This window comes from Borostomias antarcticus, assembly GCF_949987555.1.
Source record: "Borostomias antarcticus genome assembly, chromosome: 17".
Lineage (NCBI taxonomy): Eukaryota > Metazoa > Chordata > Actinopteri > Stomiiformes > Stomiidae > Borostomias > Borostomias antarcticus.
This window is the reverse complement of record NC_140250.1, coordinates 15,733,826-15,760,444: the sequence shown is the minus strand read 5'-3', so window position 1 is coordinate 15,760,444 and position 26,619 is coordinate 15,733,826. Positions and strand designations below refer to the sequence as shown.

The 26,619-nt window shown below is 44.2% G+C and overlaps 1 protein-coding gene across 1 annotated transcript in view; it reads right to left on the bottom strand.

Annotated features, from left to right (window-relative positions):
- The window catches only part of LOC311320290 (nck-associated protein 5-like), a gene marked incomplete at its 3' end in the record, with an annotated part of 69,317 nt that overhangs the window by 40,755 nt on the left and 1,943 nt on the right, over positions 1-26,619 (bottom strand). Inside the window, exons 2-6 of the mRNA XM_084452021.1 lie at positions 19,062-19,152; positions 14,175-14,339; positions 10,995-11,063; positions 5,692-5,730; positions 5,136-5,255 (exon numbers count right to left, since the gene is read on the bottom strand). Coding sequence (XP_084308147.1) covers positions 5,136-5,255; positions 5,692-5,730; positions 10,995-11,063; positions 14,175-14,339; positions 19,062-19,152 — 484 coding nt within the window. The remainder of the gene's footprint in view (positions 1-5,135; positions 5,256-5,691; positions 5,731-10,994; positions 11,064-14,174; positions 14,340-19,061; positions 19,153-26,619) is intronic.

Here is a 26,619-nt window from a genome sequence, read left to right as displayed (position 1 = left end):
TACCAACTCCCATCTGTGCATCGATGAGCGGAAGCGTCCGACGCCGGTCCGGAGGCGATTAAGCCTCACCCACGCCGGTCTGGGTAAGTCCATCCCGGGAGGGGAAGGACCGGCAGCCAGGATGAAATCACGGAGTCTGGAGGTGTTCTCCTCCCACTCCGCGCGCCAGGTGTGGTCCGCCCATCCTGCCTCTCTGATGTTAAGATCTCTGCATTTCTGCAGGAGATCCCGTGCGGCAGGCACAAAAGGGTGTCTCAACTTACAGACTGGTATTAAAGCTACTTTGAGGTCTCTTGCACACTAAAGTATTGAGGTACAGTAGAACTCACCTGAAAAGACGTTTCATATAAAAGTGGCATTTATGTCTGTCAACGGAAAGGAACGTGCTGATTTATACCTGTTTACAGAAGTTATTTGAAGTGAGACGCACCTCGCCTCACTAACCACCTCTGAAAAACGTGTGCCACTCTTGAGCTAAATCTCAATATTCAGAAGAGACATTTCACTTAAGTTGAAAAAGAAAAATCCATTTAAATAATTCATACATCACTGAATTCACGTTGCCTTGCAGTTTCGAAATACGTCCGGTGTTTCTCTGCTGTATCTTCCCTCTACTGCCCTCATCTTCAGAATCCCCCCCCCCCCCCCCCCCCCTCCACTTTGCCGTCCCTCCGTCGTCAGCGCCAGTGATGGGGGATCATAATAACATGGCTGCCATGTCAGATTTAGAGTGCCTCTGTAGCTGAGGGCAGAGGGATCCTGTGAGCCTTCATAGAGGCCGGGGCTCCACTGCGTTTTCCAGGGCCGTGAACCCTCGCCATGATAAGCACGGTTCTCATTGGGTCTGAGGCCGCCACGCTGCTCTCATCACCCAGACAGGGCTGCTGGGATTGGGGACTGAAGTGCTGCCAGAGGGAAAAGGGTGCTACCGGCATCCATCTTGGATCTTGTTTGTTCGGAGTGTAGTGGTTATGTTGTGTTGGTAGCATCCATCTTGGATCTTGTTTGTTCGGAGTGTGGTGGTTATGTTGTGTTGGTAGCATCCATCTTGGATCTTATTTGTTCGGAGTGTGGTGGTTATGTTGTGTTGGTAGTGTGTGGCTGAGACGTGACCAGTATATTAGATCAATGTTTGTCAGGGACAACCTCTGATGGTTATTTGAGGAAGTAACATAATGATTACATTATTACATGATGACACAATGCCTCTCTTCCCCATTCTGTTTACGTCTGCCATCCACCATCTTTGATTGCACCACTGCTTTTCAGATGACGGCTTGTTACTTCCAACAGTGTAACAAAGCTCATTGCTGTTATCTTATCTGACTATCAAACCAGCCACCGCCATCACTGTAACACCCTATTTAAATTTTAAGCGTCAGCATTAAACTCTAAATACTGTACTGTCTTACAGAAAATATATTATGGTACTTTCCGAATTGCTTAGGACACTCAAGCTCACAGCGTCTGTCTGTCCTTCTATTGAGAGCCTGGGGAGAGCCTGGGGAGAGCCGGTCACTCTGTAATGATACCAGAGAACTTTATTGTCAGCAATGCTGAAATTGGTCTTGCGACACAGCTCACATATGCAACACATAACATAGTACACACATTTGACAAACAAAAAAAATAAGCACTACATCCACACACACACACACACACACACACACACACACATACATACAGTACATACTGTACATATATACATATATATATACATACATACATACATACATACATACATACATACATACATACATACATACATACATACATACATACATACATACATATATACATATATACATACATACATACATACATACATACATACATACATACATACATTCTAACATCCCATACAGTACATACATGAGAAACGTGAAAGACGAGGCACAGATGACCTTCTGTAAGGGTCTAATGTTTCCGGTAGTTAATGACACTGTACTAATGTCAACTCATCTACCATATCATCATGTTCCCCTTCTGTCTGATCTCTATATTTGGCAGCAGTAGTGCATCCAAACAGCATGAGGATCAGAAAATACCAGACGTCATCGTTGTAAAGTGACTGACTCTTGTCAACACTTGTCAGCCATCTTCTAGAAGGGACAGGTGACTCAGAGCACTCAGAACTGAGCTGTTTTCTCCATAAATGGAAAACAAAGGTAAATGGACTGCACTTATATAGCGCTTTTCCAACTTAGCGGCACTCAAAGCGCTTTACAATGGCCTCTCATTCACCCATTCACACACACATTCATACACCAATGGCGGTAGCTGCCATGCAAGGTGCTAACCTGCTCATTGGGAGCAATTTGGGGTTAGGTGTCTTGCTCAAGGACACTTCGACATGTTGACAGTCGGAGCTGGGATTCGAACCGCTGACCCTTCGATCATTGACTCTCTACCAACTGAGCTACAGCCAGAAAAAGGTGATTCTTGAGCAACATTGTTGCACTCAGCATTTTTTATTGAAATTGATTTGTGTGACATCGGTCTAAGGATTAACGTGGCTGAGCAGAGTCATAAGGTAAGGTAATTGGGATTGTTGATTATGTTTGACCACACCACATAGAAGCATCGGTAACAAATTTGTGAGGTTAGAAAACACCAACTTAGCTTGTTTCTCCATTGTGTAGATCTTTAAAGATCACTTACTTTAATCTTGGAACATGAAGCAATTACTGTACCTCGATGATGTATTGTACATGCGGCAAATAAACTCAATAGGTTGGATAACTCACTCAGCTGGTAACAGACTGTGCCGTGCCAGTGGTTCACACATGCTATTGTAAGCCCCTGCCAGTTCATTTCCGATGCTACTGTTCAAGAATCACTTTGTCTTATCACAGTCACTCATGGAGCCGAGAAGGGAATCGATTTAATTGCTTTGGAGCCTGAAAACTCCCTTCAGGTTGAAGTCTTCTCTTTTCATTTGACAGATAATAGGCACGGCTTATTCTGAACAACCGCAATCATATGAATTGGTTGTTAACCGAATTCTCATTGTCATTCCCCAACAAAGACTGTTCGATGTTGAACATTAGTTTGTTATAGCACTCAACAGCAAGGGCCTCAGTCAATCACATTGCGATATGATCCAAAATGCTGGAAAACTGTCTTGATTGAAGGCGCACTAGGACCATGGGGGGTCTCTGTGGGGGGGTCTCCTGTGGGTCTTTCCTTCTTTCCACGGGAAAATACATCTGTTATTCTGCCACTAATCCAAGACACGCATGTCTTTGTGAGTTTCTAATACGACTGTAATCTAAGGAAAGCGACAGTTTACTCTGTCAGTAGCATTACTGTCAGTAGCATTACTCTGTCAGTAGTATTATTCTGTCAGTAGTATTATTATTCTGTCAGTAGCATTACTGTCAGTAGCATTACTCTATCAGTAGCATTACTCTGTCAGTAGTATTATTCTGTCAGTAGCATTACTCTGTCAGTAGTATTATTCTGTCAGTAGTATTACTCTGTCAGTAGCATTACTCTATCAGTAGCATTACTCTGTCAGTAGTATTATTCTGTCAGTAGCATTACTCTGTCAGTAGTATTATTCTGTCAGTAGTATTACTCTGTCAGTAGCATGACTCTGTCAGTAGCATTACTGTCAGTAGTATTATTCTGTCAGTAGCATTACTCTGTCAGTAGCATTACTGTCAGTAGTATTATTCTGTCAGTAGCATTACTCTGTCAGTAGTATTATTCTGTCAGTAGCATTACTCTGTCAGTAGCATTATTGTCAGAAGTGTTATTCTGTCAGTAGCATTACTCTGTCAGTAGCATTACTCTGTCAGTAGCATTACTCTGTCAGCGCTGCATTAAACTACAACTCCCAGCAGCTGCTGATGTCTCGCAGCAATAAAACAGATCTTCCCTCAGCGTGTGTGTGAGTTTGACCTTTACAGAAAAGGTCAGGGATGGGGGACCTCACTGACTGCACTTGGTAAGATCACTACAGATGTAATGACCTGGCAAAAGATTCATACTGAACATTTCCCCTGCCATGTTCAAACCATGAGTGTTTGCAATGAGGTTAAAAAGAAAGAGGAAAGACGGGTACAGGTGTGGTACAGGTACTTCTGTAATTAATGATCACATTCAATTCTACAGTATATAACCAATGTTCCTATAAATGAACTACAAGACATTTTTGTCATGTTGGGGGTCTGGCTCATCCAACTGTAACATCAAATATCTTTGACAACACAACAAAGAGAGTGAACCTGCATATCAACAAAGATAAAAGCTTTCCTCGCCACACACTGATATACTTTGATACACTATGCGCCCTAGGGTGCACTTCAAAACACTGTACAAAAAACAACCAAAGAGGATCCATTCCAGAAACAGAAAAGATGTAATTGGGACCGTTTCTGTTATGAGAGGACAATCTACAGTACTTTGATAGGCTCAGACTTTCAACTGGAAGATAGGACTGGGTATGACCACTATGGCTGGCACTGAAACAGGATGGAGGTGATACAAAAACTATGCATTGGGTTCATATAGATTTTAAATTCTGTATAATTATGCAGTCACTATGAATATTATTCACTAGTATAATAAAAACAATAAGGTTAAATTGTCTTAAGAGTAGCCATATCCTGCTTGGGTGAGATTATTCACAGTATTTTGCACTTCTGACAGGACATAATGAGATAACCGCCCCTAATAATTCTGCGATGAATCATTCAGACAGTTTATTCTATTATATCATTATTCTGTAATTATTATAATTCGCTTCATTACCTGTTCTCTTTAAACCTATTAATAAAACCCAGTGAGCCCAAATACAAGCTCTCTTACTGTGAAATAGAAACACCTGTGTAATACTGGTCACATGTCTCACTCTCTCATCTCATTCAAGTACTACAACAATCCTCCCTCCTAAGCACTTTGTATTTTAGATTGCTATTCTTGCACTTTGCCTTCAGCACTAGATTATGCTCTTAGTCACTTGTTTTAGAAAGAAGATGCACTTCTTTGTTCTGGCAAGTAGTAGGCCTACATTGGCTTTTCCTACGTTAAATGCAATTATTGTTAGTCGCTTTGGATAAAAGAGTCTGCTAAATGACTGTAATGTAATGTAATGTAATGTCTGTGGTTTCCGTTCTCAGCCGACGTACCTGGGAGGCGGGGCTGGAGGAGGTTCTGATCCGCTGAGTGAAGAGAACGCTGAGTATGCGGTTCTGCTGCTCCAGGTCAAAGACGCGCGTCCGGAGCTTCACACACTCCTCTTTCAGGTCCTGGAGAACCACCCCCACAGAACAGCAGAACGTGTAGGAAGTTAGGTTTTAATATTACTTCAGGTTAAATTATTTTGAGTCCATTTTGAGTGGCTTCTTCCATCCTTGCCAGAGCATAGTTGGACTTGTGAGCGTTCGTGGTGGACAAGAGCTCAATTGAACAGCTTTTCTTAAATGCATTGATGTCATGAAAACATCTATAATACATTTTGCGCAGATGGTTTTCTGACACTGTTAATCGTCAAACACATGGTCAACATTTCAATATTCATGACAGAAGGCTGGTCTTGCCATCTCTTCCCAAAGGCATGACGCTTGTTGTTAATGCTCAGCTCTTCTCCACACAGTGTTGATAAAAGCACAGCTACAGTATTCATACAGCCTCTGACAGACATGACTGACTCCATTAATGATGCTCCAATCAAACAACACTAACCTTCTGAGTGAGGAGAGCCTGGACCACCTGATTAGCCACCTTGGAAGTAGGGAGGAAGAGAGGGAGGGAGAGAGAGAGAGAGGGAGGGAGGGAGGTTAAGTGATTAACACTGGCTAAAAACACTTGTCACGTCTGCTATTGTATTATATTACAATATCCTGTCTCTCATGATGATTGGTACAGTATGATGTATAACACACTGTATGCGGTCAGTTGCATATGAATATAAGAACGTACCTATGACCAAAACACACCCATTGGTTATCAATAATATACCATAACCTCATGCTATTGTTCCTTGACTCACTACCATCAGAAGATGGAGGCGAAATGAGTGCAGGGACTCTGACAGGAGGAAGTCTGGGAGTCTGGAACGGCTGTAGCTCAGCTGGTAGAGCGGGTCGTCCAATGATCTACGGTCGGCGGTTCGAATCCCGGCTCCTCCTGACGACATGTTGAAGTGTCCTTGGGCAAGACACTGAACCCCAAATTTCTCCCAATGAGCAGGCTAGCACCTTGCATGGCAGCTGCTGCCATTGGTGTGTGAATGTGTGTGTGAATGGGTGAATGAGAGGCCATTGTAAAGCGCTTTGGATAAAAGCGCTATATAACTACAGTCCATTTACCATATCAAATCCGTTCCATGCTCTTGCGGATTCCTGCTCTACAACATCAGAGGGATATGCCCTTTCCTCACTGACGAAACGGCGCAGGTGCTCAACCAGGCCCTGGTCATCTCCCACCTGGACTACTGCAACTCCCTCCTTGCTGGGGCCCCGGCGTCAGCCATTAAACCCCTGGAACTTGTCCAGAAAGCTGCTGCTTTAAACTAATACAGTTTTTGACTAATATTGTTATCACAGTAATGAAGCGGGATTGTGCCTTGTGCCTTGTGATTCACCACCGCGCCAGTCTTCTATTTCACACTGAAACCACCGTCACTGTCGTCATGCAGTCACGATTTATGAATGGATGAATGGGGCGGTTCATTGAGGGTTTATAGGCATCATGGGCGTTAATTAGGGTGTGACCAAGACGAGCGCTCGCGTGCTCCAAGTTTAGGGTTGATTGTGATTTAAAATGGGAAACTAGCGTTGCACTGGCGTAAGTCAACATGGGACATGATATGCACTGTTAAAGATTTTTTTGGTGCGCATTAATATGAAAGCTTATTGTGGATTCTATGCACAGTTTTATAAATGAGGCCTCTGGTGAGTAGTAGTACACTGACTTAGGTTAAATGCAATTATTGTAAGTCACTTTGGATAAAAGCGTCAGCTAAATGAGTGTAATGTAATGTACTGTAATGAGCATGAACACATCATGGTGCAGATAAGCAGAAATAGTGACTTCCACCTTGTCTCCTGTTCCTCAACGTGATTAGAATATTGATTTTACCTGTCCAGCGCTGTCAGCTTGTTATAGATGAAGGAGAGAAGTCGAGTAGAGAGGAGCACTTAACACAATTGGGATGTAGCCTTGGACTCAGATTCTGAGTGACCGTCTGACAATCTCAACAACTCGTCAAAACTTCAAAACCCCTTTCATCTTTCTCTCACAAAGGTTTGAAGCCTTGCCGGAAATTATTCATGTCCTGACAGGGAGCCAAAGAACAAGCGAAGATCCCGGACTGATGCCCACGGTGCAGCCAGTCATGCGCTGAGGCAGGGTAATTAGTATAACTCCTATCTCAGCCAATCATATGCTGAGCTGAGGGTAATTAGTATAACTCCTATCTCAGCCAATCATACGCTGAGCTGAGGGTAATTAGTATAACTCCTATCTCAGCCAATCATACGCTGAGCTGAGGGTAATTAGTATAACTCCTATCTCAGCCAATCATACGCTGAGCTGAGGGTAATTAGTATAACTCTTATCTCAGCCAATCATACGTTGAGCTGTGGGTAATTAGTATAACCCTCCTATCTCAGCCAATCATACACTGAGGCAGGGTAATTAGTATAACTCTCCTTTCTCAGCCAATCATACGCTGAGCCAGGGTAATTAGTATAACTCTCCTATCTCAGCCAATAATACGCTGAGCCAGGGTAATTAGTATAACTCCCATCTCAGCCAAAACATAGGCTGTCACCATTACGCGTGGTGTTTGTCCATTAAAGGTGTGGGCTAGGACATACAGGAGCACTAATACCTTATTTTATTATACCATAATAAAACAAATGTTGGGTCTGTTTGCAAACCCCCGGTTGTTGACTCATACCAACTGTCGTCATCTGAATTTTGTATTCACCTACAAGCTGATACAGACACAAAACGAAATGCATTCAATTGACAGATGTCATGTCATTATTCGGCTGTGTAATTTGCGCTCTTGTAGGCTACGACGAGCTCGCCCGGTGTTAACATACTTGTGTAAACACGGCCTAACTCATCACTAAACATCCATGACTGAGTGACCGAGTGTCTGAATTGTGAGTCGTATGCAAGGCCTACGCGCAACATCTGTCTCGCAACCCGGAGAATTACTTTCAATTTGGCTGCATTCTGCCAGAATATTTCAAATTATAGTCGGTAGCCATCTCCATGGTAACAAGTGTCATTAAGAAAGCATCCTTAAAAGTGGGAAGTGGGCTCGCAGAGAGGAGGAGAAAAGGATGGGGGGCAATCAGCCTGTAGGGAGAGAGAAGAGGAGGGGAGGTGAAGAGGGCAGTTACAGTTTGCCTGCACAGGAAGAGAAATTTGCCGTCTCTCTTTGTCTCTTCAAAAACACAACAAAAAATGTCAGAAAGGAAGTAGGTGTCACTGACAAACGAAAATACGAACTGCTTCCATAACGGCTGAAATGGTCCAAGTGTGAAAACACCCTATAATGGGTTCTTAAAGGCGTCCATGGGGGTGCCCACTTTTTACCCGCCAAGCGGTGGAGACGCCCCCTAGATCTGCCAGTCGGACAAACTAAAAGAACGTGGAGAACAACTTGCTTCTCAGCTCATGTGAGGTGCAGCTCTCCCCATCTGATGCTCTGGGCGAGCAGGTCTTAGGTTCAAGCTGGGCAAGCACAGGTGAGATACTGAACATCTCAACTAACGAGGTGACACACCTGGTCAGGTGTGATCTGGGAAGCAACCTCGAAGCAGAGAGAAATCCTGCGGACTTGAGAGAGTAAATAATGGTAAATGGACGGCACTTATATATAGCGCTTTTATCCAAAGCGCTTTACAATGGCCTCTCATTCACCCATTCACACACCATTGGCGGCAGCTGCCATGCAAGGTGCCAGCCTGCTCATTGGGAGCAATTTGGGGTTCAGTGTCTTGCCCAAGGACACTTTGACATATGGAAAGGAGGAGGCGGGATTCGAACCGCCGACCCTACGATCACTGGACAACCTGCTCTACCACTGAGCCACAGCCGCCCCGGTAAACAGTAAGATGTGCGCTGCTTGTGAGCTCAACCACCTGTGATTCACGCCGGTGTCTAGAGCAGCAGCTGGCTGCTATCTGAGCGCTGACAGAGCGTTTACCATGATCAATATGGCGACAGGCTTTCATTTCCTCATGACAATGAGGGCTGGGATTGATATGTGATGCAATCACACAGTGGATAAATGGAAAAGTTTGACTAGTGTGCGTGTGTGTGCGCGCGCGCACGTGTGAGAGGGAGAAATGACCATACTTCCTATGCTGGACTACGGTGACTGTGACACAATCTATAAAATGGCGTCAGAATGTGCTCTTAGGAAACCTGACACTCTCTACCACTCAGTCATTCGCTTTGCCACTGGTCCTCCCTTCATTCCCCACCACTGTAACCTCTATAGACTGGCCCTGTCTTCACTACCCACCACTGTGACCTCTATAGACTGGCCCTCTCTTCATTACCCATACTGTGACCTCTATAGACTGGCCCTCCCTTCATTCCCCACCACTGTGACCTCTATAGACTGGTCCTCCCTTCATTCCCCACCACTGTGACCTCTATAGACTGGCCCTGTCTTCACTTCCCACCACTGTGACCTCTATAGACTGGCCCTGTCTTCACTTCCGACCACTGTGACCTCTATAGACTGGCCCTGTCTTCACTACCCACCACTGTGACCTCTATAGACTGGCCCTCTCTTCACTACCCACCACTGTGACCTTTATAGACTGGCCCTGTCTTCACTACCCACCACTGTGACCTTTATAGACTGGCCCTGTCTTCACTACCCACCACTGTGACCTCTATAGACTGGCCCTCTCTTCACTACCCACCACTGTGACCTCTATAGACTGGCCCTGTCTTCACTACCCACCACTGTGACCTCTATAGACTGGCCCTGTCTTCACTACCCAACACTGTGACCTCTATAGACTGGCCCTGTCTTCACTACCCACCACTGTGACCTCTATAGACTGGCCCTCTCTTCACTACCCACCACTGTGACCTCTATAGACTGGCCCTCTCTTCACTACCCACCACTGTGACCTCTATAGACTGGCCCTCTCTTCACTACCCACCACTGTGACCTCTATAGACTGGCCCTCTCTTCACTACCCACCACTGTGACCTCTATAGACTGGCCCTCTCTTCACTACCCACCACTGTGACCTCTATAGACTGGCCCTCTCTTCACTACCCACCACTGTGACTTCTATAGACTGGTGGACTGACCCTCCCTTCACTACTGGGTTAGGGTTGGGTTTATAAACTGGGTTAGGGTTAGAGTTATAAACTGGGTTAGGGTTATAAACTGGGTTAGGGTTAGGGTTATAACCTGGGTTAGGGTTATAAACTGATGGACTGGCCCTTCCCCACACCAGACGGCTTCTTCACTGGCTTCAATTAATGTATAAGACAGTTCTGGGAAAGTCACCTGTCATCTCTCCTGCATTTCACTCACAAAGGTTACCTCTGAATGTCTGGTGATTTCATCAGGCTCACCGTCCCAGAAGCCCACTGGTTTTGTTTGCCACTCGCTCACTGGAACACTTTCCAAAACAAACTCAAACTCACAGCACTCGGTTGACTAACTACCTTCAAACATAAACTTCAACAGATCATAGTTGACTGTCACTGTTTCACTGTTGTTCCTGTTGACTGCCCCCCCCAACAGACACACACACACACACACACGCGCGCGCACATTCACATGCACACACACATTATTGTCTTTGCCGTTCTCCTGTATTGTCCTGTGTTGATCTTGTGTATTTCTGTATGTCTGTATGTTTTTATTCTTGCCAGGACCTCTTGGCCAGGTCATCATTGAACATGAGCATTGATTCTCAGTTGTTTTTATCTGGTTAAATAAAGGTTAAAAATAAGAAGAAAAGAAAGAAAAAAGGAAAATGGCTGCTCACCTCATCCAGACAGCGCTCGTACTGCTTGCGCTGGTTGTTGTTCTCCATGGAGAGAGCAGAGTTCTCCGCCTGCAACAACAGAACATCTCCAGCTACACAATCTAGAATCACCACACAACATTATCATCTGTCTATTCTAATCCATTCAAGATATGAATCTGCGGACAGAGCACATCGACCACCTGCGTTCACCTGAGAGGAAAACTCTCTCTGGTCTGGAGGCAGGAGGCGACCGTGGTCTACGTCTGGAAACCGTCCTGAACATAAACACCACCATGAGATTCCAATTTTACCTTAATGGATTAGAGCAAAGCTTTCATCCCATTAACCCTTTTTGGGGGGGAACTAACAGAACTCCAACATTCGACACACGGCCGAAACTTGAACTTCTGGGCAAATGAGCACCAACAGCTTCCAGTAGATTATCTGTGTGAAAGTTCAGTATATTGCACACCACATCGCTTCCAAGATCAGATGAGAATTCAGGGTGAAAAGATACCTTTGAATATGAATTAAACACTGATAGAAAATTACAATCTCAGTGATAGAGGGAAATATACGGTAGCTTGTTACAAAAGACCCCCCCCCCTCCTCAGGTCCTGTAGTGAAATAATAAATTAAAAAATATTACAAATGTAAAATAATCATCATTAATATCATACAGTACAGCATCTACCCATACCCTCTAAGAACCATCAATCTGCCAGAGGTACATTGCTTCCTTACACCCATCCCAACTGGCTTGAAAGATTTAACTCTACTCTCCCTCTCTCTGAAGTCACCCAGAGCTTCACTGAGGGTTCCACTGCCAAAGGGTTGTAAATCCAAGGTGTCCAAACGCAGTCCTGAAGAGACACTACTCCTTGACTCTCCGGGGTGTGCTGTAGCAAGGTCTTCAATTTCCATGCTACAATTCAATTAACAATAGACTTTTCGAGTCAGTAGAGATTCGTTCCTGGAACACTGAGGTGACTTGTCTGAAATAATTCATTCAGTAAATCTATCAAGGCTAATCACCTGCTAATGCTAGCCAGACGACTCGGGACTGCAATGAATAATTATTGCAGACAACAACTTCAGGGAGTTGGGAGAGTGGCCGTGTGCGCGGGAGAGAAAGGGAGGTTTGCTGAACGAGGCATACTGTTAAGATGATCGACTATTTCATCTGGATGTAGGTGGACTGGAACGCACATCAAGCCAATGTGGGTCGAGGTGCAACTGAAAAGTACTGAGACATTTGGAGAGGAGGAGGAGAAATACTCAGAACAGGTTCTGACAAAACTGTTGGTTATCAAGGCCTGTCATTACAATCATTTATATTTAATTTGATTTGAAGTTTTCACTTCTTTGTGAGCTAGTATCAGATAAATAGTAGATTAATCTGAATCACAAGTAGCTGGCAGATACTGTTTTACTTGTATGACTTATAGTAGGTGTGTCAGATTGAATCTTGATCCTGGCTCATAGAGATCATTAGCACCCCTGTTTGCTCACTGTAGTTTGAAATGTATGTACTGTACTGTATTTGCCAATTGAAATACAGGTATATGACAAAATGATGGTGCTAATTAATGATCAAAGAATCTTAATAAAACTATAGTCAAAAGTAATTTGCTTGAGTCAAAATGCGCTGGGATATACTTTGGTCCTATAGCCTATAACCGGTTATGGAGTTCTCCTATAAATCGGATCATTTCAGAGCTAAATTCATTTCTCAAAACTGGTCGTACACACTGAGAGTGATTCTGAGGAGGAAATTAATGGGACACTTTAAAAGGCTGAGTGTCACCGGAGGGCAGAGGGCCTTTAAGACTATCAAGTTTAAAGGTCAGGGAAGTCCAAGTTATGAAGCTGAACTTTAAGCAAAAGGGCCTCATAAAATGTGGCTAAATATGATGTGATATTACTTCGCCTTCATCAATGAGACGTATTGTTTTACAAGCAGCACTCTGCCGAAGATATGACGGCCCCCCGTTGTTTCCCAGTCCTCACATCCCAAGATGCTTTGTTTTACAGGAAATGAGCCCAGCGACTAACCCTGGGACTGCATCTGTCTCCTCCCCAACTCCCCAGCAAATAAGAAATACATGACTTTTCGGTTGAGGAGGTTCTTCTTCTTCTTCTTTGTGTGGGTATGTTGTTGCGTCTTCTCTCTCCCCAGGCTCGGGGCCGAGGGGCTATCCTTTTACCACCCCGAGCCTGGGTGAGGAGTTTGGCATGACTTGCCCATAGTCCTCTGTGAGAGCAGTGAAAACAAGTGCCAGAGGAATGCTTATGTCCAAGCCATGCCAAACATGTAAAAATATTCTGATTGCGATACATTTCACAGGAGAGCATATTGAGACTGGTAAGATTACACCGTGTGCTTCCCATCTCAGAAAACCACTTTATCATAGTTTTTGCAATGCATTTACATATGCCCCATTGACTTCCATTGTAGTCCAGTGAGAGCCTGCATAAAAACAGCAGCTAGCTCAATACTGGAACGATCAGTGAAATTGGGCTAAATGTCCAAAATAGCGCACTACCCCTTTAATACCTCACTCCAGTTATGCCAAATAATACAGGAACCGGTTTTCTAGTACAAATACCATTGTTGTTTTTGAATAATCTTTGGCAAGTTCTGCAGTAAAATATTTCTTAAACTAGGGTTTAATAACCCATCTACAGTATTACTGTTGTATTACTGTGTTTTGATCTCTTGGCCAGGTAGTTAGTGCACAATAATAAAATCATGAATTTAAAGCTTACATTTTAAAACAGATGTAGGCTCCCTATGTGCATCATTACTGTGGTTCTCAGGTTTATTAAGGTATACATTAAAACAGATTAATAATACCAAATCTCCTGACAGATGGTAACTCCTATTAGCATTCTGCAGAGATTAGCTAACATTTGCTCTAAATGTTAACTACCTACTGGATTTGAATAAGTCATTTCCAAAGTTGAGGATGATCTCATCCACCTCAGCACATGTGAGCCTTAAGCACTCCATCCTCAGTCTAGCTCTATGAACTACTCGCTCCAAAACGTGCACTCGCTCCAAAACGTGCACTCTTAAGATGGGCTGTGGAATCACAAAGCTTGGGAAGCCGACGGAATAAGCAATTGACATTTGATGTCTCCCACCTCATTAGAGGCTCAGGTTGTAATGAGGTTGTAAAGCTGATTAGGATCTACCTCCAGGGTCTTGAGTCGCTCCAGCAGGGGCGTGGTCTCGTCCGAGTCGTCCTCCGGCCCTGTGCTGGCCCCTGGGGAGGCCCCTGGGGGCGCGGGCCCTTCCGTCGGGAGCGCTGGCCCCTCCAGACTGTCCTGCTGCTTCCACATCTCCTCCAGGAGTTTGTCCTGCGGTGGATATGATGAGAGGGTTAGAGCTGCACACTGTGCTGCCAGAGTGTATACTGAATACTGATTGATTCATTAAAGTGCATCTATTGATCTTTTTGAATCATCTTTGGCACATTCTGTAGTAAAATAATTCTCAAGCTTTGAGCTTTTAGCCAGGGTGTTAATGTACAGCTATGCCCTGTTACATAAACAGAAGTATGTTTGCAAATGTTATTAGAGACATGCTGTACACAAATACAAGATTCATACAATATTAATGTATTTGTTACATCCATTTTAGTAGTATAAAGGAGTCAAATCCTTATGTTTTGGCTCCTCAGCCTTGCAGTAACAGAATAATAATACAAGATTAATAATTTAAACAGTGCAATAAGTAATAAAAACAATACGACAGCTAAATGTGGTGTGTGTAAAGTGTCTGATGCATGAAAGTATTTCCATGTTGGTGTATTTGTGTGTACAGTCTGAGTGTGCCTGTGTGTGTGTGTGTGTGTGTGTGTGTGTGTGTGTGTGTGTGTGTGTGTGTGTGTGTGTGTGTGTGGTTGTGTGTGTGTGTGTGTGTGTGTGTGTGTGTGTGTGTGTGTCACAGGCAGACAGGCAACAGGCCGTTAGTGTGTATTGTTCACGCCTGGTTTCCTGATGGACAGAGCTGTCTCTGAGCCCGCAGGCCTGGACCCCGAGGCTGTGGTAGCGCTCGCTAGACGGCAGCAGCTGAACCGGGCCGTGATTGGGGTGGCTGGGGTCTCTGATGATCCTGGGGCTTTGATGGAACTCTGACCGTTGAGTACTGCAGCTCCTCTGATGGAGCGGAGCTCACATCCACTGATGCGCTGGATGCACACTACCCTCTGCTGCGCTTTGCGCTTAAGGGCAGAGCAGTTCATCTCATGCTTTGAGTAGTAGGGTCTCTGACTAAGATGTTTTTATGATTGATTAGACTTCTATGGACGTTTTATAAATTATTTTTCCCCTAGGTCCCTTCAAAAAATCCCGGCATTTGGGGCCAATGGCCATACACAATTCTAGGTGCTCTGGTTCAAAAGTTAATTTCTCAAGATGGCACCAGGAAGTATTTTGGATTTGGCCCTCTGGCAAAATATGCCAGAAATCGGCATTTTTGGGAGTACTTGGGGGCTAAATATTTTATAAAAGGTCCACATATGTCAAATCAATCATCAAAACATCTCAGCCAGAGAATGGGCCAAGGTTCTGGGCTCTCCTACAGTGCATCCACATTATATGGAATAACCTAACCTTAATAACCTTCAGTTATTCCACATTGTTACAGCCTTTTTCCCAAATGGATTAAATTATTTTTTTCCCTAAAAAATCTACCCACAATACCCCATGTGAAAAGTCTAAAGTGTTTTTAAAAAGTTTGCAAATGTATTTTTTATTTTTTTTAAATAAATAAAAAAATCACATGTACTGTACTAAGTATTCACTCCCTTTGCTATGACACTGAAAATTTAACTCAGGTGAATCCTGTTTCCACTGATCATCCTTCAGATGTTTCTAGAACTTGATTGGAGTCCACCTGTGGTAAATTCAATTGATTGGAAAGGCACACACCTGTCTACTGTATATAAGGTCCCACAGTTGAATGTGCATGTCAGAGCAGAAACCAAGTCATGAAGTCAAAAAGAATTGTCTGTAGACCTCCAAGACAGGATTGTATCAAGGTACAGATCTGGGGAAGTGTACCAAAAAATTCTGCAGCATTGAAGGTCCCAACGAGCACAGTGGTCTCCATCATTCATAAATGGAACAGGTTTGGAACCACCAGGACTCTTCCTAGAGCTGGCCGCCTGGCCAAACTGAGTGGTCAGGGGAGAAGGGCCTTGGTCAGGGATGTGATCAAGAACCCAATGGTTACCCTGACAGAGCGTAACAGAAAAGAGTTCCTATGTTCCTCTGGTCTGCTGAAACCAAGATTGAACTCTTTGGCCTGAATACCAAGCGTCACGTCTGGAGGAAACCTGGCACCGCTAACTAATACCACCCCTACGGTGAAGCATGGTGGTGGCAGCATCACACACAAAAAAACAACATCTACACAAATTTCTAAAAAAAAATAAAATAAAAAAAAATATATATATTTTCACTTTTCATTATATATGTCATGTCTACACACATGATATTGTGTGTAGACTTTTGAGAAAAAAAGTCATTCAAGTCACCCAACTAACAAGAAAAGCAAATGTACATTTTCTGAGGTTATGGTTGACATTTGTTTTTCATTTTCCAGACAGCACTAAGAGGTGCTTGCCTTACTCCTGTAGTGACAAACAGGTTTAGGTAATAATCACCTCCATTCTCATGACATGTGATTCATTACAGTACATTCCAGACTTCCAGCATTTACAGTCAGCAAATGCCTCTGACTCTAAAGCACACACATGAAGTCGCATGAACTTTGCACAATATCCCCACTAATTAAAAGGAGATCATGAATCACAAGGCTCATTTGCATTTAGTTATTTGGTTCAGTAGCCATTGTACTGAGAGCATGTTTACCCACACTGGCCAACGTCAATTAATTGCTGTGTTGAGGATAAAGACTGATAAAATATGGTGTGTGTGTGTGTGTGTGTGTGTGTGTGTGTGTGCGTGTGTGTGTGCAGGCACGTGCACTCATAGACATGGGTGTCACAGGGGGTGGGGGGGGGGGGGGGTGGAACTGACTACCCAGGGCCCCAGTAGGGAGGGGGCCCTTGAAAGTCCTGGAATTAGTTTGGAGTGAGATTTTTCACTTAGTCATTTGTTCACTTAGTCACAAGCACCCCCCGAGACAGCTCTCTCAAAATAGACTAAATGTTCTCTAATATCATCATTAAGCCGTAACAGTGCAATTTTGATCAAACCTAACCATTCACCATTCTACTGGATTGCTGTAGGGTAGCCTAATGCATCTTAATCACAGTGGCAACCTACAACCCCCCCACCCACCCTCTACTGTGACGACTCAGCACAAGCACAGCAGGTACAGTTATCCCAAATGAACAGCCTGTCTAATATCAGTAGGCCGACTTGTTACCATCAGCTAATGTTCTATAATGAGTGGGCATACAGGCTAATGGACTTAAACAGTAACAGACAGTGCAATTTTAATTCTAACTTGTGAGTTCTGGCAAGTAGTACAGTAGTACTGACCTACATTAAAGTCACGTTGGATAAAAGCTCTGCTAAATGACTGTAATGTAGGCTAATATCCCTCACAGCAACATACAGTAGGATATGCAGCTAGGTAGTTTGCTAACTATTTATGGCTAGTGGTAGCCCACTTTGTTTATTAATTTACATTACATATTTTGCTAATTAAGGTAAAAACCGCACAATCTAAGTGCCCTTTTTTAAAGTTTCGCCCCTGCCCCTCTAACATCCAGTGCACGTCCCTGTGTGTGTGTGTGTGTGTGTGTGTGTGTGTGTGTGTGTGTGTGTGACTAAGTGAGTGAGTTAGTGGGGGGTGTAAAGACTACTGTGCAAAATGTCACAAATCGATTAATGTGCACCACTTCACAACTTCTCAAAACCCAGCAGCCCTCCAGCGTAAAGTATTAAGGGCTCTAGGATGGCATCATTTCCTTATAATGACCTACAGTAGCCATTCGATATAGAGCATAACATAAGAACAACAAAAGAATCCAGCCACTCACTCTGTAATCCTCCATAAGAGCATGTCAAACATGCAGTAGCCTACTGTACACTTGGCTCGTTGGCTAGCTAGGTTGAGCACAGCTCGTTGGGTATTTCCCTCACTCATTACATTTCTTGTTGGTTTGTCTCGGTGAAGGAAGATGGTTCTCAGTGAGTCTCATCGGTTCTGCACTACTGTAGATTCATTCACTTGAACCAACACCTGATAACACTCAACAATTAAACACCTTCCCTATATGATAGACAATAACAACTGACTCTTGCCTATACAATGGACGACAACTGAATACTCGAATGTTGTTTAATTGCACTGCCTATATCACAGAAACAGACACAGTCATCCATGATCGGATGGAATATATAGATGAGGATGATACTGATAGACTACAGATAGTAAATTGCCAGTTTTAAATGTCTAGCTGCTTAGCGAGGACTAGAATGAGGAAGTGATTAGTGCTGATAAGCTCCTATAAGGACAAGTGATGACAAGAATTCACATGTATCTGTACCTGGCAAATAAATGTTCTATTCTATTATACTCTGTTCTATTCTATTCTATTCTATTCTGGGGTCCCCATTCTTGAGAAACAGTCAGACCATACAGAAGATATAGTGGAAACACATTAGCCACTTCCAGACCATACAGTAGATACACAGTAGATACACAGTAGCCAAAATGTGTATTGTTGTGTTGTTTGTGGTCAATTTTGATACCGGAAATGGTTGTGCTTCTCCGGCCAATAGAATTTGTGCATGTGATTGTAACGTGCAAGTATGGCAGGAATATATCTTTGATTTTCTTTCTATGTTGGCCCTGAAAGAAATCGAACTACAGTTACTTGGCATAATTAAACAAACATGTCGTTAGTGTAGACTAGAGTTTTCCTACATAGTCCTAGATTTAAGACCCTGTTCAGTTAGAAATTTCCAATTGCAAACCTCCAATCTTCAAAATGCTTCTTATGCACTGTAGGAATGGACCTTGGTCTACTGTACTGTGTGTCTAAGAAGCTGCCTGGTAGAACGGTCTCAGTGGGGAACAGATTATGTGCGGTACCGTACCTTGTAGGCCTTCATAAGGTCCAACGGGTCCACATCGGGTCTTTCCAGTGAGTCCTGGTTCTGTAGCAGCGTTCGCACCGTCTCCTCCATGCTGCAGTCAAACAGAACACAGGATCAATACACATTCCTCTGAACGGACCATGTTACCCATTTAAAAAATAAAAATTTGACTAGCACTTAATTTGTTGAAAATACCAAGGTATAGTAGCTATAAAAAACGTTTCCACACTTTTTTAAATTGCATTTGGTGAGGTGTGAATTGAACCAAGGCGGGTGCAATATCGGGGATCGGGACATTGGAGATTATTGCTTACAAAATGCTATACACACAGTTGTACGAATCAAGTTAAAATTGATTGAGATTCAATTTCTGCTTACAAAACAGTTTACTTGCTTTTGAATCATAGCTGTTATTAACCTGTCTGCCTAGTATGCCTGGTAGAGCAAACCAGACTTTATCATTGCCATGTAAACCTGTTTTGTACTTAATGTAACCCGCTTAATGTAACCTAAAGTAACTACTCCACATTCTGATGTTCCTCCTGGTGAAAGCTTTGGCCATCAGTCAGCAGACTAGCCTTGGGAAACAATGGTCAAGTTAACTGACATTTGCGCTCACAGCCCTCGCTTAGCGGATGAGTCGGTATTTGCTGATTTGAAATTGCTTTCCCTCGGAGTCGGGAACGCTTGAGAGGGACTGGCCGTGCTCCTCAAGACGCTGGACTCACTGACATTTGGGCTGGTCATTTCAAGCTCTGGCCATTAGCGTTAGCTTAGCGGAAGATGACTGTGACCGTGCCCTCGGCAGTCATGTCAGGCAGATGACATGAAACAAACCCAGCAAACGGACAGGAAACTAGGGCTCACCTAGGAAGTTTAATAAAAATGACTATACAAATATGAATCCTTTAAAAAGCTTTGTGCAAAATGATTTACGCAATGTGTTGCGTGACCACAGCAGTTGCTAAGCTGTATCTCCCATTTAAATAATGATAAAAACATTTTTTTACAAGGCTACTCTTATCGAAGCTCTAGCTAATCTTTCCACTCCCTCTCTCTCTCCCTTTTTTCTCTGAACCATTAAAATACAGGACCATTAAACTACAGACCCCATCTCTCTTTGCTTCACTCACCGTGCTCCGTTCACGGCCTACGCTGCTGACCTGGGCACCTGAGGCCAGTCTGGTGCTTTGTGCCACATACTATTATCAATCAATCAATCAATCAATCAATCAAAGCTTTATTTGTATAGCGCATTTCATACCCAGAGGCAACACAATGCGCTTTACAGAGAACAAGGGAGGTGGGCATACGACCCACCTCTACATATTCCAGAGGGAAGCAAAAAAACTGTAATCACCCGGGGGCCAGATAAGTGAGCTGTAAAAATTCTTCCCTGACCCCTCTCAACAAGGCGATCGAGCAAGCTCCTGGAGTATGTTTGTCTACCGGCTAAGAACATTTATAAAGCAATACATTACATTAAATTACATTTCAGAGTAAGAGAGGCTAAAAAAGCATCATAGGAGAGACATGGCAATACTGGTGTGTGTTTGCTATGGCCCAGGCCTAAAGCCAGAAGTGGGCTGGTGCATGTCTGTGTGTACGTGTGTGTTAACTAAATACTACGACAACCACAGCAGACACAGGGGTATCTATCGGACTCAGGGTGGTCTGCTGGTGACAGTGGGGCATCCACTGCACCTGGTTAGAAGATAGGAGGGAGAGAGGGAGGCACTAGGGAGAGGGAAGGCAGCATTACATGCTGTTTCCTTCACAGCTAAATCTCAGCGATACGCTGTCTGTACAAAGCCAGACTGTCTTATTCAATGTGCCACCTACCCAGTCGGACTTCAAATCAGCATTGTTTTACACAGAGTATCCTAGGCTCAGTGCTGCTGTTCGTCACAAACTTCTCACTGCATCTCTCATTTACGCAGGAGTAAATATCTCACACTGTGCCAGTTAGCATGGCACTCTCAGTATGCCAACAGTGTATTACCAAGAATCAGTATCACTGCAGTATCCCTACACTTCCCTTGTCACATTTTGAAATGTGCATGCATTTGAACTAAGTCACAACATTTACATACCCTTCTCCCCCAAACTATTAGCCTAAACCACTCACCCCCCCAAAACTATTAAACAACTCACCCCATGCTGTTTTTCAATCCAATTTCAAGGACGCTGTTCCCTTTAAATAAGCCTACTAGCATGCTACACGCAGTGCTCAGATCCATGGCCGGGAGTCATGGCTCAGTGTGTCTGAGCAGGCATGTGGGTGAAAGTGGGTCTCTGGGTCTGTATGTAGGCCAGCGGGGAATAATGTGAGCCTGAGTGCTCCCGGGATCGGCACAACGACATGTTCCACCCTCTGCCCAGCCATCCCCTAACAAGGAGGGCCCTGTCTCTGTGGCGGCCCCGTCCCATGACTCGGGTCTGGCAGGGGTGAGGGTTGGGAGCCTGGCCCTCCCCCTGTCTCTCCCTGGCCTCCCCACATTCCTGGGCCAATGCCTCATTTTACGTCTTCAGTCTTAATGAGTTAATCAGTGATAGCTCTTGGCTCAGTGTTGCACTTCAGATGGAATTTTAGAATAATGATACTGAAGAATATAGGTACAAGTCTACAGAGTCTTAAAGTCAATGTAAAGCTGTTTGTGTGTTTCTGTTCTCATGTGGACGGTCTAAATGTGCAGTGGTAGGGATGAAAGGAGACAGTTGTGCTATACTGGGGCCGGGGGGTCAGGAGGCCACGCTGGGACGTCACAGGGGGGGGGGGGGGGGGGGGGGGGGCATCCTCCCCAGGGTGTCCGATGCTTTTCATAGAATGTCATAAAAGTACAGTACCACTGGCTAAACAATCAGTGGGATTGAGACTTCAGGTGGTGGATGACAGGTCATGCACCTTGTGCCTGACAGGCTACGCATCTTGTGACAGTAGGGCCCCTCCGGGGAGCCAATCTGACTACACTAGACCTTAAGGGAGGTGTGGGGGTGGAGCAAGAGGATACTATTTAGTGTCTTGAGTTAACCTTGAGACCTTGATTTGGGATGCGGTAGACTCTGTGTGCCTGTGGTTGCCCAGCCCCGATTAGATCAACGGAAGAAGATTGAGGCCTCGTTTTCTGCCCACAGCTCCAGCCAGCCGATAGACAGCGAGAGACAGGGACTGTAACATGTGAGTTTAAGTTCTGTCCAATATTGTCATCATTGTTTGCTGCTTCCAATCCCGTGTTGGGTGATTTCATCAATGACTATCACAACAAGAAGGCTATTAACATCGTGGTCCATATTAGATTTGCTGCAACTTTTATTAAGGCTTATACAAAAATTACACAACGCAGAGCAACAGAAGACGAAGAACGCCAAAAGCCAACAATACCATTGTTCCCTTTTAAAGGCTTATTAATGATCATAGGTACACGTACAGCTTAACACACACTGGGGCACCAATTAATAGAGCTATTTAACCAAGGGAATTTGACAGAGAAAAGCATGTGTCCTTCTGCACTGCTAAAAATGTTTCACACTTTGACTGGACAAGAAAACTTTTATAAAGATGCCAGCGAAACAGAATATATACACAAGTTGTTTTTCTTCTTGAGAGTTATCGGCTTTGGGCTTTGAATGTACTGTATATAACAGGCTTTGGTATTCCATTGGGAGACATTTTCCAGTGCATATTCTTCAAGCATTGATCATGGATGAACTCGACAAAGGCATGCGAAAAGCGATGTTGCTTCCAATGTGGATCAATAACATTGAACGAAAAAACTAGTTCTGTTGTGTTACTAACCGCTTCTGCAAGTGTTTGAGATTCACTCACAAAAAGCGAGTCTACAGTGAAAACCGTCTTCACAGAAACATGGTCTGAGACGACATACAGTACACTAAGTAAGGGCACACACACAACCAGAGGCTTGTAACACACTGTACCTGACTTGCGTGACCCAAAGACAAACACTAATGAAATTCAATGAGATAACTATTCCATGTGTGGGTCATAGTCAGGACAGCATCCAAACTAACCGTGACAGCATCCACACAAACCAACTTTTTTAGGAACAATCGAGTACTTGTTGGGTGAACGCAGGTCCAAAGCATGATGACCTCTTATCGACTTACAGTATCTTGACCAGGATCCCAAAAACCAACCGGTGGCTCAGCCCTTAGATGAACTCTGCCGGCGCTTTGCTTGTCACTCACATCCATCTATGGTGAAGTCACAGGACGTTGCACATGGGCACGACTGCATGAGGAAGTCCATGGATTCATGGATGAGATGTAATGCCAACTTCTCTTCAGCATTATCATTCTGCTCAAAGTGTGGAACATTTTGTGGAAGTGTGGAACATTTTCAGTAGTGCAGAAGGACACATGCTGGTCTCTGTCAAATTCCCTCGGTTAAATGGCTCTATTAATTGGTGCCCCAGTGTGTGTTAAGCTGTACGTGTACCTATGATCATTAATAAGCCTTTAAAAGGGAACAATGGCATCATTATGCTAAAATTCAAAATTCCATCTAAAGTGCAACACTGAGCCAAGAGCTATCACTGATTTCATCCATGCATAGCCCCTCTACAGTAGAGAATGATTGGGGGTCTTTTCTGCAATGCCTCCTTAAATGGAAGGAATGTCACAACAAAATAAGCAAGAAGAGCTGCATGAATACAGATGTAGCCCCAAAGAGACCATCTCATGCTTCAGTGTTTATGATATGCCACTTCTCCGTCCCTAATAAAAGGCAAAAGTGAGCTGGTAGAAAGAAAGCTAGTTTTCCATTTCCATCTACACAGTTACTGTAAGCATGAAAACACAGAAGAGTACTGCCAGATATCCAAATGCAGTAAAACCTTTTAGGGGTCTGGGACCTCTTTATTTTGCCAAGACTAAAAAACACTCATGCAGTGCATGCTTCAGTGTGAAGCACTATCAGTGTAGTCAATTAGTGTGAGTGTGTGTGAGTGTGTGTGTTTGTTTGTGTTTTCAATGCCCACATACGAAACCTCCTCTTGTGTGGTATCCATATTTGCTTGACTGAAGCCAGAGATAATGGGACCCCCAGCTATAACCAGGGGGTTTGTTGCCTCTCTAGAGCATTCTGCCACTGGCTGCTCCTCTCAAAGCCTGTCCCCTGTCTCCCACTCTGTGCACAACAATGTGTGAATAGATGGCCTAGTTTTACAGACAGCCTCTGTGGTGACCCCTTGCATGGCTCCAATGACGGACCCTAACTAGCCTGGCTAATCCCAGGCAGAGTGCGACTATAGGAGCACATGGCTGCACAAAGCTGGCTTTGCCTCCCCAGGGGTTTCATTAGTGCGCCGCAACAACATGCTAATGCACTGAGGTGTATCTAGAAACCAAAGGCTCACAGACAAGCACTGTCATTCCCGGGCAAGAGTTGAACCATACATCCTTCTTAACCGAGGGTCAAAGTAACGATAGGGACATTTCTGACTGTTGATACGTCTGTATTTACATATAAAGTCCAACATAAAGAGATTGCAGATGTTTAGCTGCACACATACAGTACAATTCTGGTGATTTCAGAGCACGGCAATATGTCAACGATGCCAAAGATTTTGCCAAGCACTACTGGTCTTCCACACAAACATTATACTCTAGTTTTGGATATCTCTTCTCTGGAATACTCTACAACAGACTCTGAAGATTGAGGTACTGTACTTCTCTCAGTCGCATAGTTTAAATCCATGGCTCTTGGCATTTGTACTTCGACCTGTAATTGTTTTTAATTATTATTATTATTATTATTATTGTATATTGTATTTGTTCTGTTGTTGTTTGTGTATTTGTGTGAACTCGTCAACACGGTAAATGAGGGAAACCTCAGTGCTTTACGAGTATAAATAAAGGTTTGAAATGAAATCTCACTGGCATTCATGTGGTCTTTTGCACACTACGTGTGATGAGATGTCTGTTACATTGGTTTTACTCAACATCATTATTGATTTTTCAAATGAAGAACACTTAAAAGAAGTAGACAGGTTGTGTGTTTACTATATTTTTAAATCCCTGTGAAGGTTGTTTGGGTCTTGGGGAAAGTACCGTAGGACTTGCACAGACATGAAAGTCTGAGAAAGAATATCAATTAAAAGCAATTTGAAGTTGTGTTAATGATCTTGGGGCCATATGCTGGCTGTCAAATGTAAGTGAAACTCAAAAGCTGTGAACAGTGAAGAAATGTCTGTGCTTTTGAGATACCTCACCCATAGCAGTCTCATTAAAAAACACAGCATTGATTACAAAACCTTTTCATGGCAACACTCTGATTTGTGATTCCAATCAGGATTTATTTGCTCTTGTTTTTTTCTGCACCTGTTCAAAAGTTTATTGAAGACCAAAATTCCACAAGGTAAGGTTGAAGAGAACAATTTACCCGTTGCCTGAAATACTGAATTAGTTCAATGGTTTGAGGGCAGATCAAGTGAGAATGTGTCATTGCCACGGCCTCTACTATCTTTATGTCGAAGGGAACATTGATAACAGAGTAAAGTAGAAATGGTGCTCAGAGAGCACAGACCTCCGCCCAGTCATGCATTCCGTGGCTCTGTGCACACGCACGTTGGTGCGAGCAGTAGGGTTGTCACGGTTACCGTAATATTGCACAAGCCTGGTCTTGTGAAGAAAACCGCGGGGCTCCGTAGACCAACGCACCAACTGTCATAACTAATGTTTTACATTTTTTTTAAATGTGTTCTTGTGAGCTTTTCCCATTAAATTATTGCCTGTGTATTTTAATGCCAAAGAAACTCATATTAATGAAAACTATCTAGCCTACAGTTTAGCTGTTTACACTGTGGCAGCCCTGAGATGCTGTATGGTGATGTCACACACTTTAGGGAGGGGAGACGGCCACCAGAGCGGTTCAGTGCCCGCGCCGGCGTTTTCATGGAACAACTGAGGGTTCATGAACAGGGAAAAATCAGAATGTCCGGCTCCGAGCAGGGGTCAGGGGTCCAGGGGTCAGGAGTTCAGGGGTCATCCTGGAGAGGGGCAAAAACATGTGGGGTTCCTCTCGACTTTCACGATCCACCCCAGCGGTTCCCCTCGGTCCGGCTGGGAGATTACTTCTGGGACTCAACTGACTCTCTCCAGAACACCAGCGCTGTTTCTCTGCCTCCCTCGTCCCCCTGATCGGGTGCGCCTGTCCAGCTGGGGCTGCTCCGGGCTCCAGGGCGGTGATGACCAGAGTGTACAGTAGAGGGTGCTGTCCAGGGTGCTGATGACCTTCCCTTGGCTGGCGCCCTTTCAGGTTGCCACACCACTTAGTGGCGTGACATGGGGGGGGGGGGGGGGGGACGAGGCAGACACCTTCTCATGGTGCCCCCCCGTTTTTGCCCCTCTCCAGGATGACCCCTCAACTCCTGACCCGTCAGTAGCTGCGATTAACCACCGTAAGCCAAGCAAAGTCTGCCAGCTGAGGGCCTCCTCCCGGGCTGGTGTTCAGCTGAGGGCCTCCTCCCGGGCTGGTGTTCGGCTGCCACAGGCGGGGAGGATAGCCGACGAAGCTCGGCCTGCAGACGACCTTGCGCTG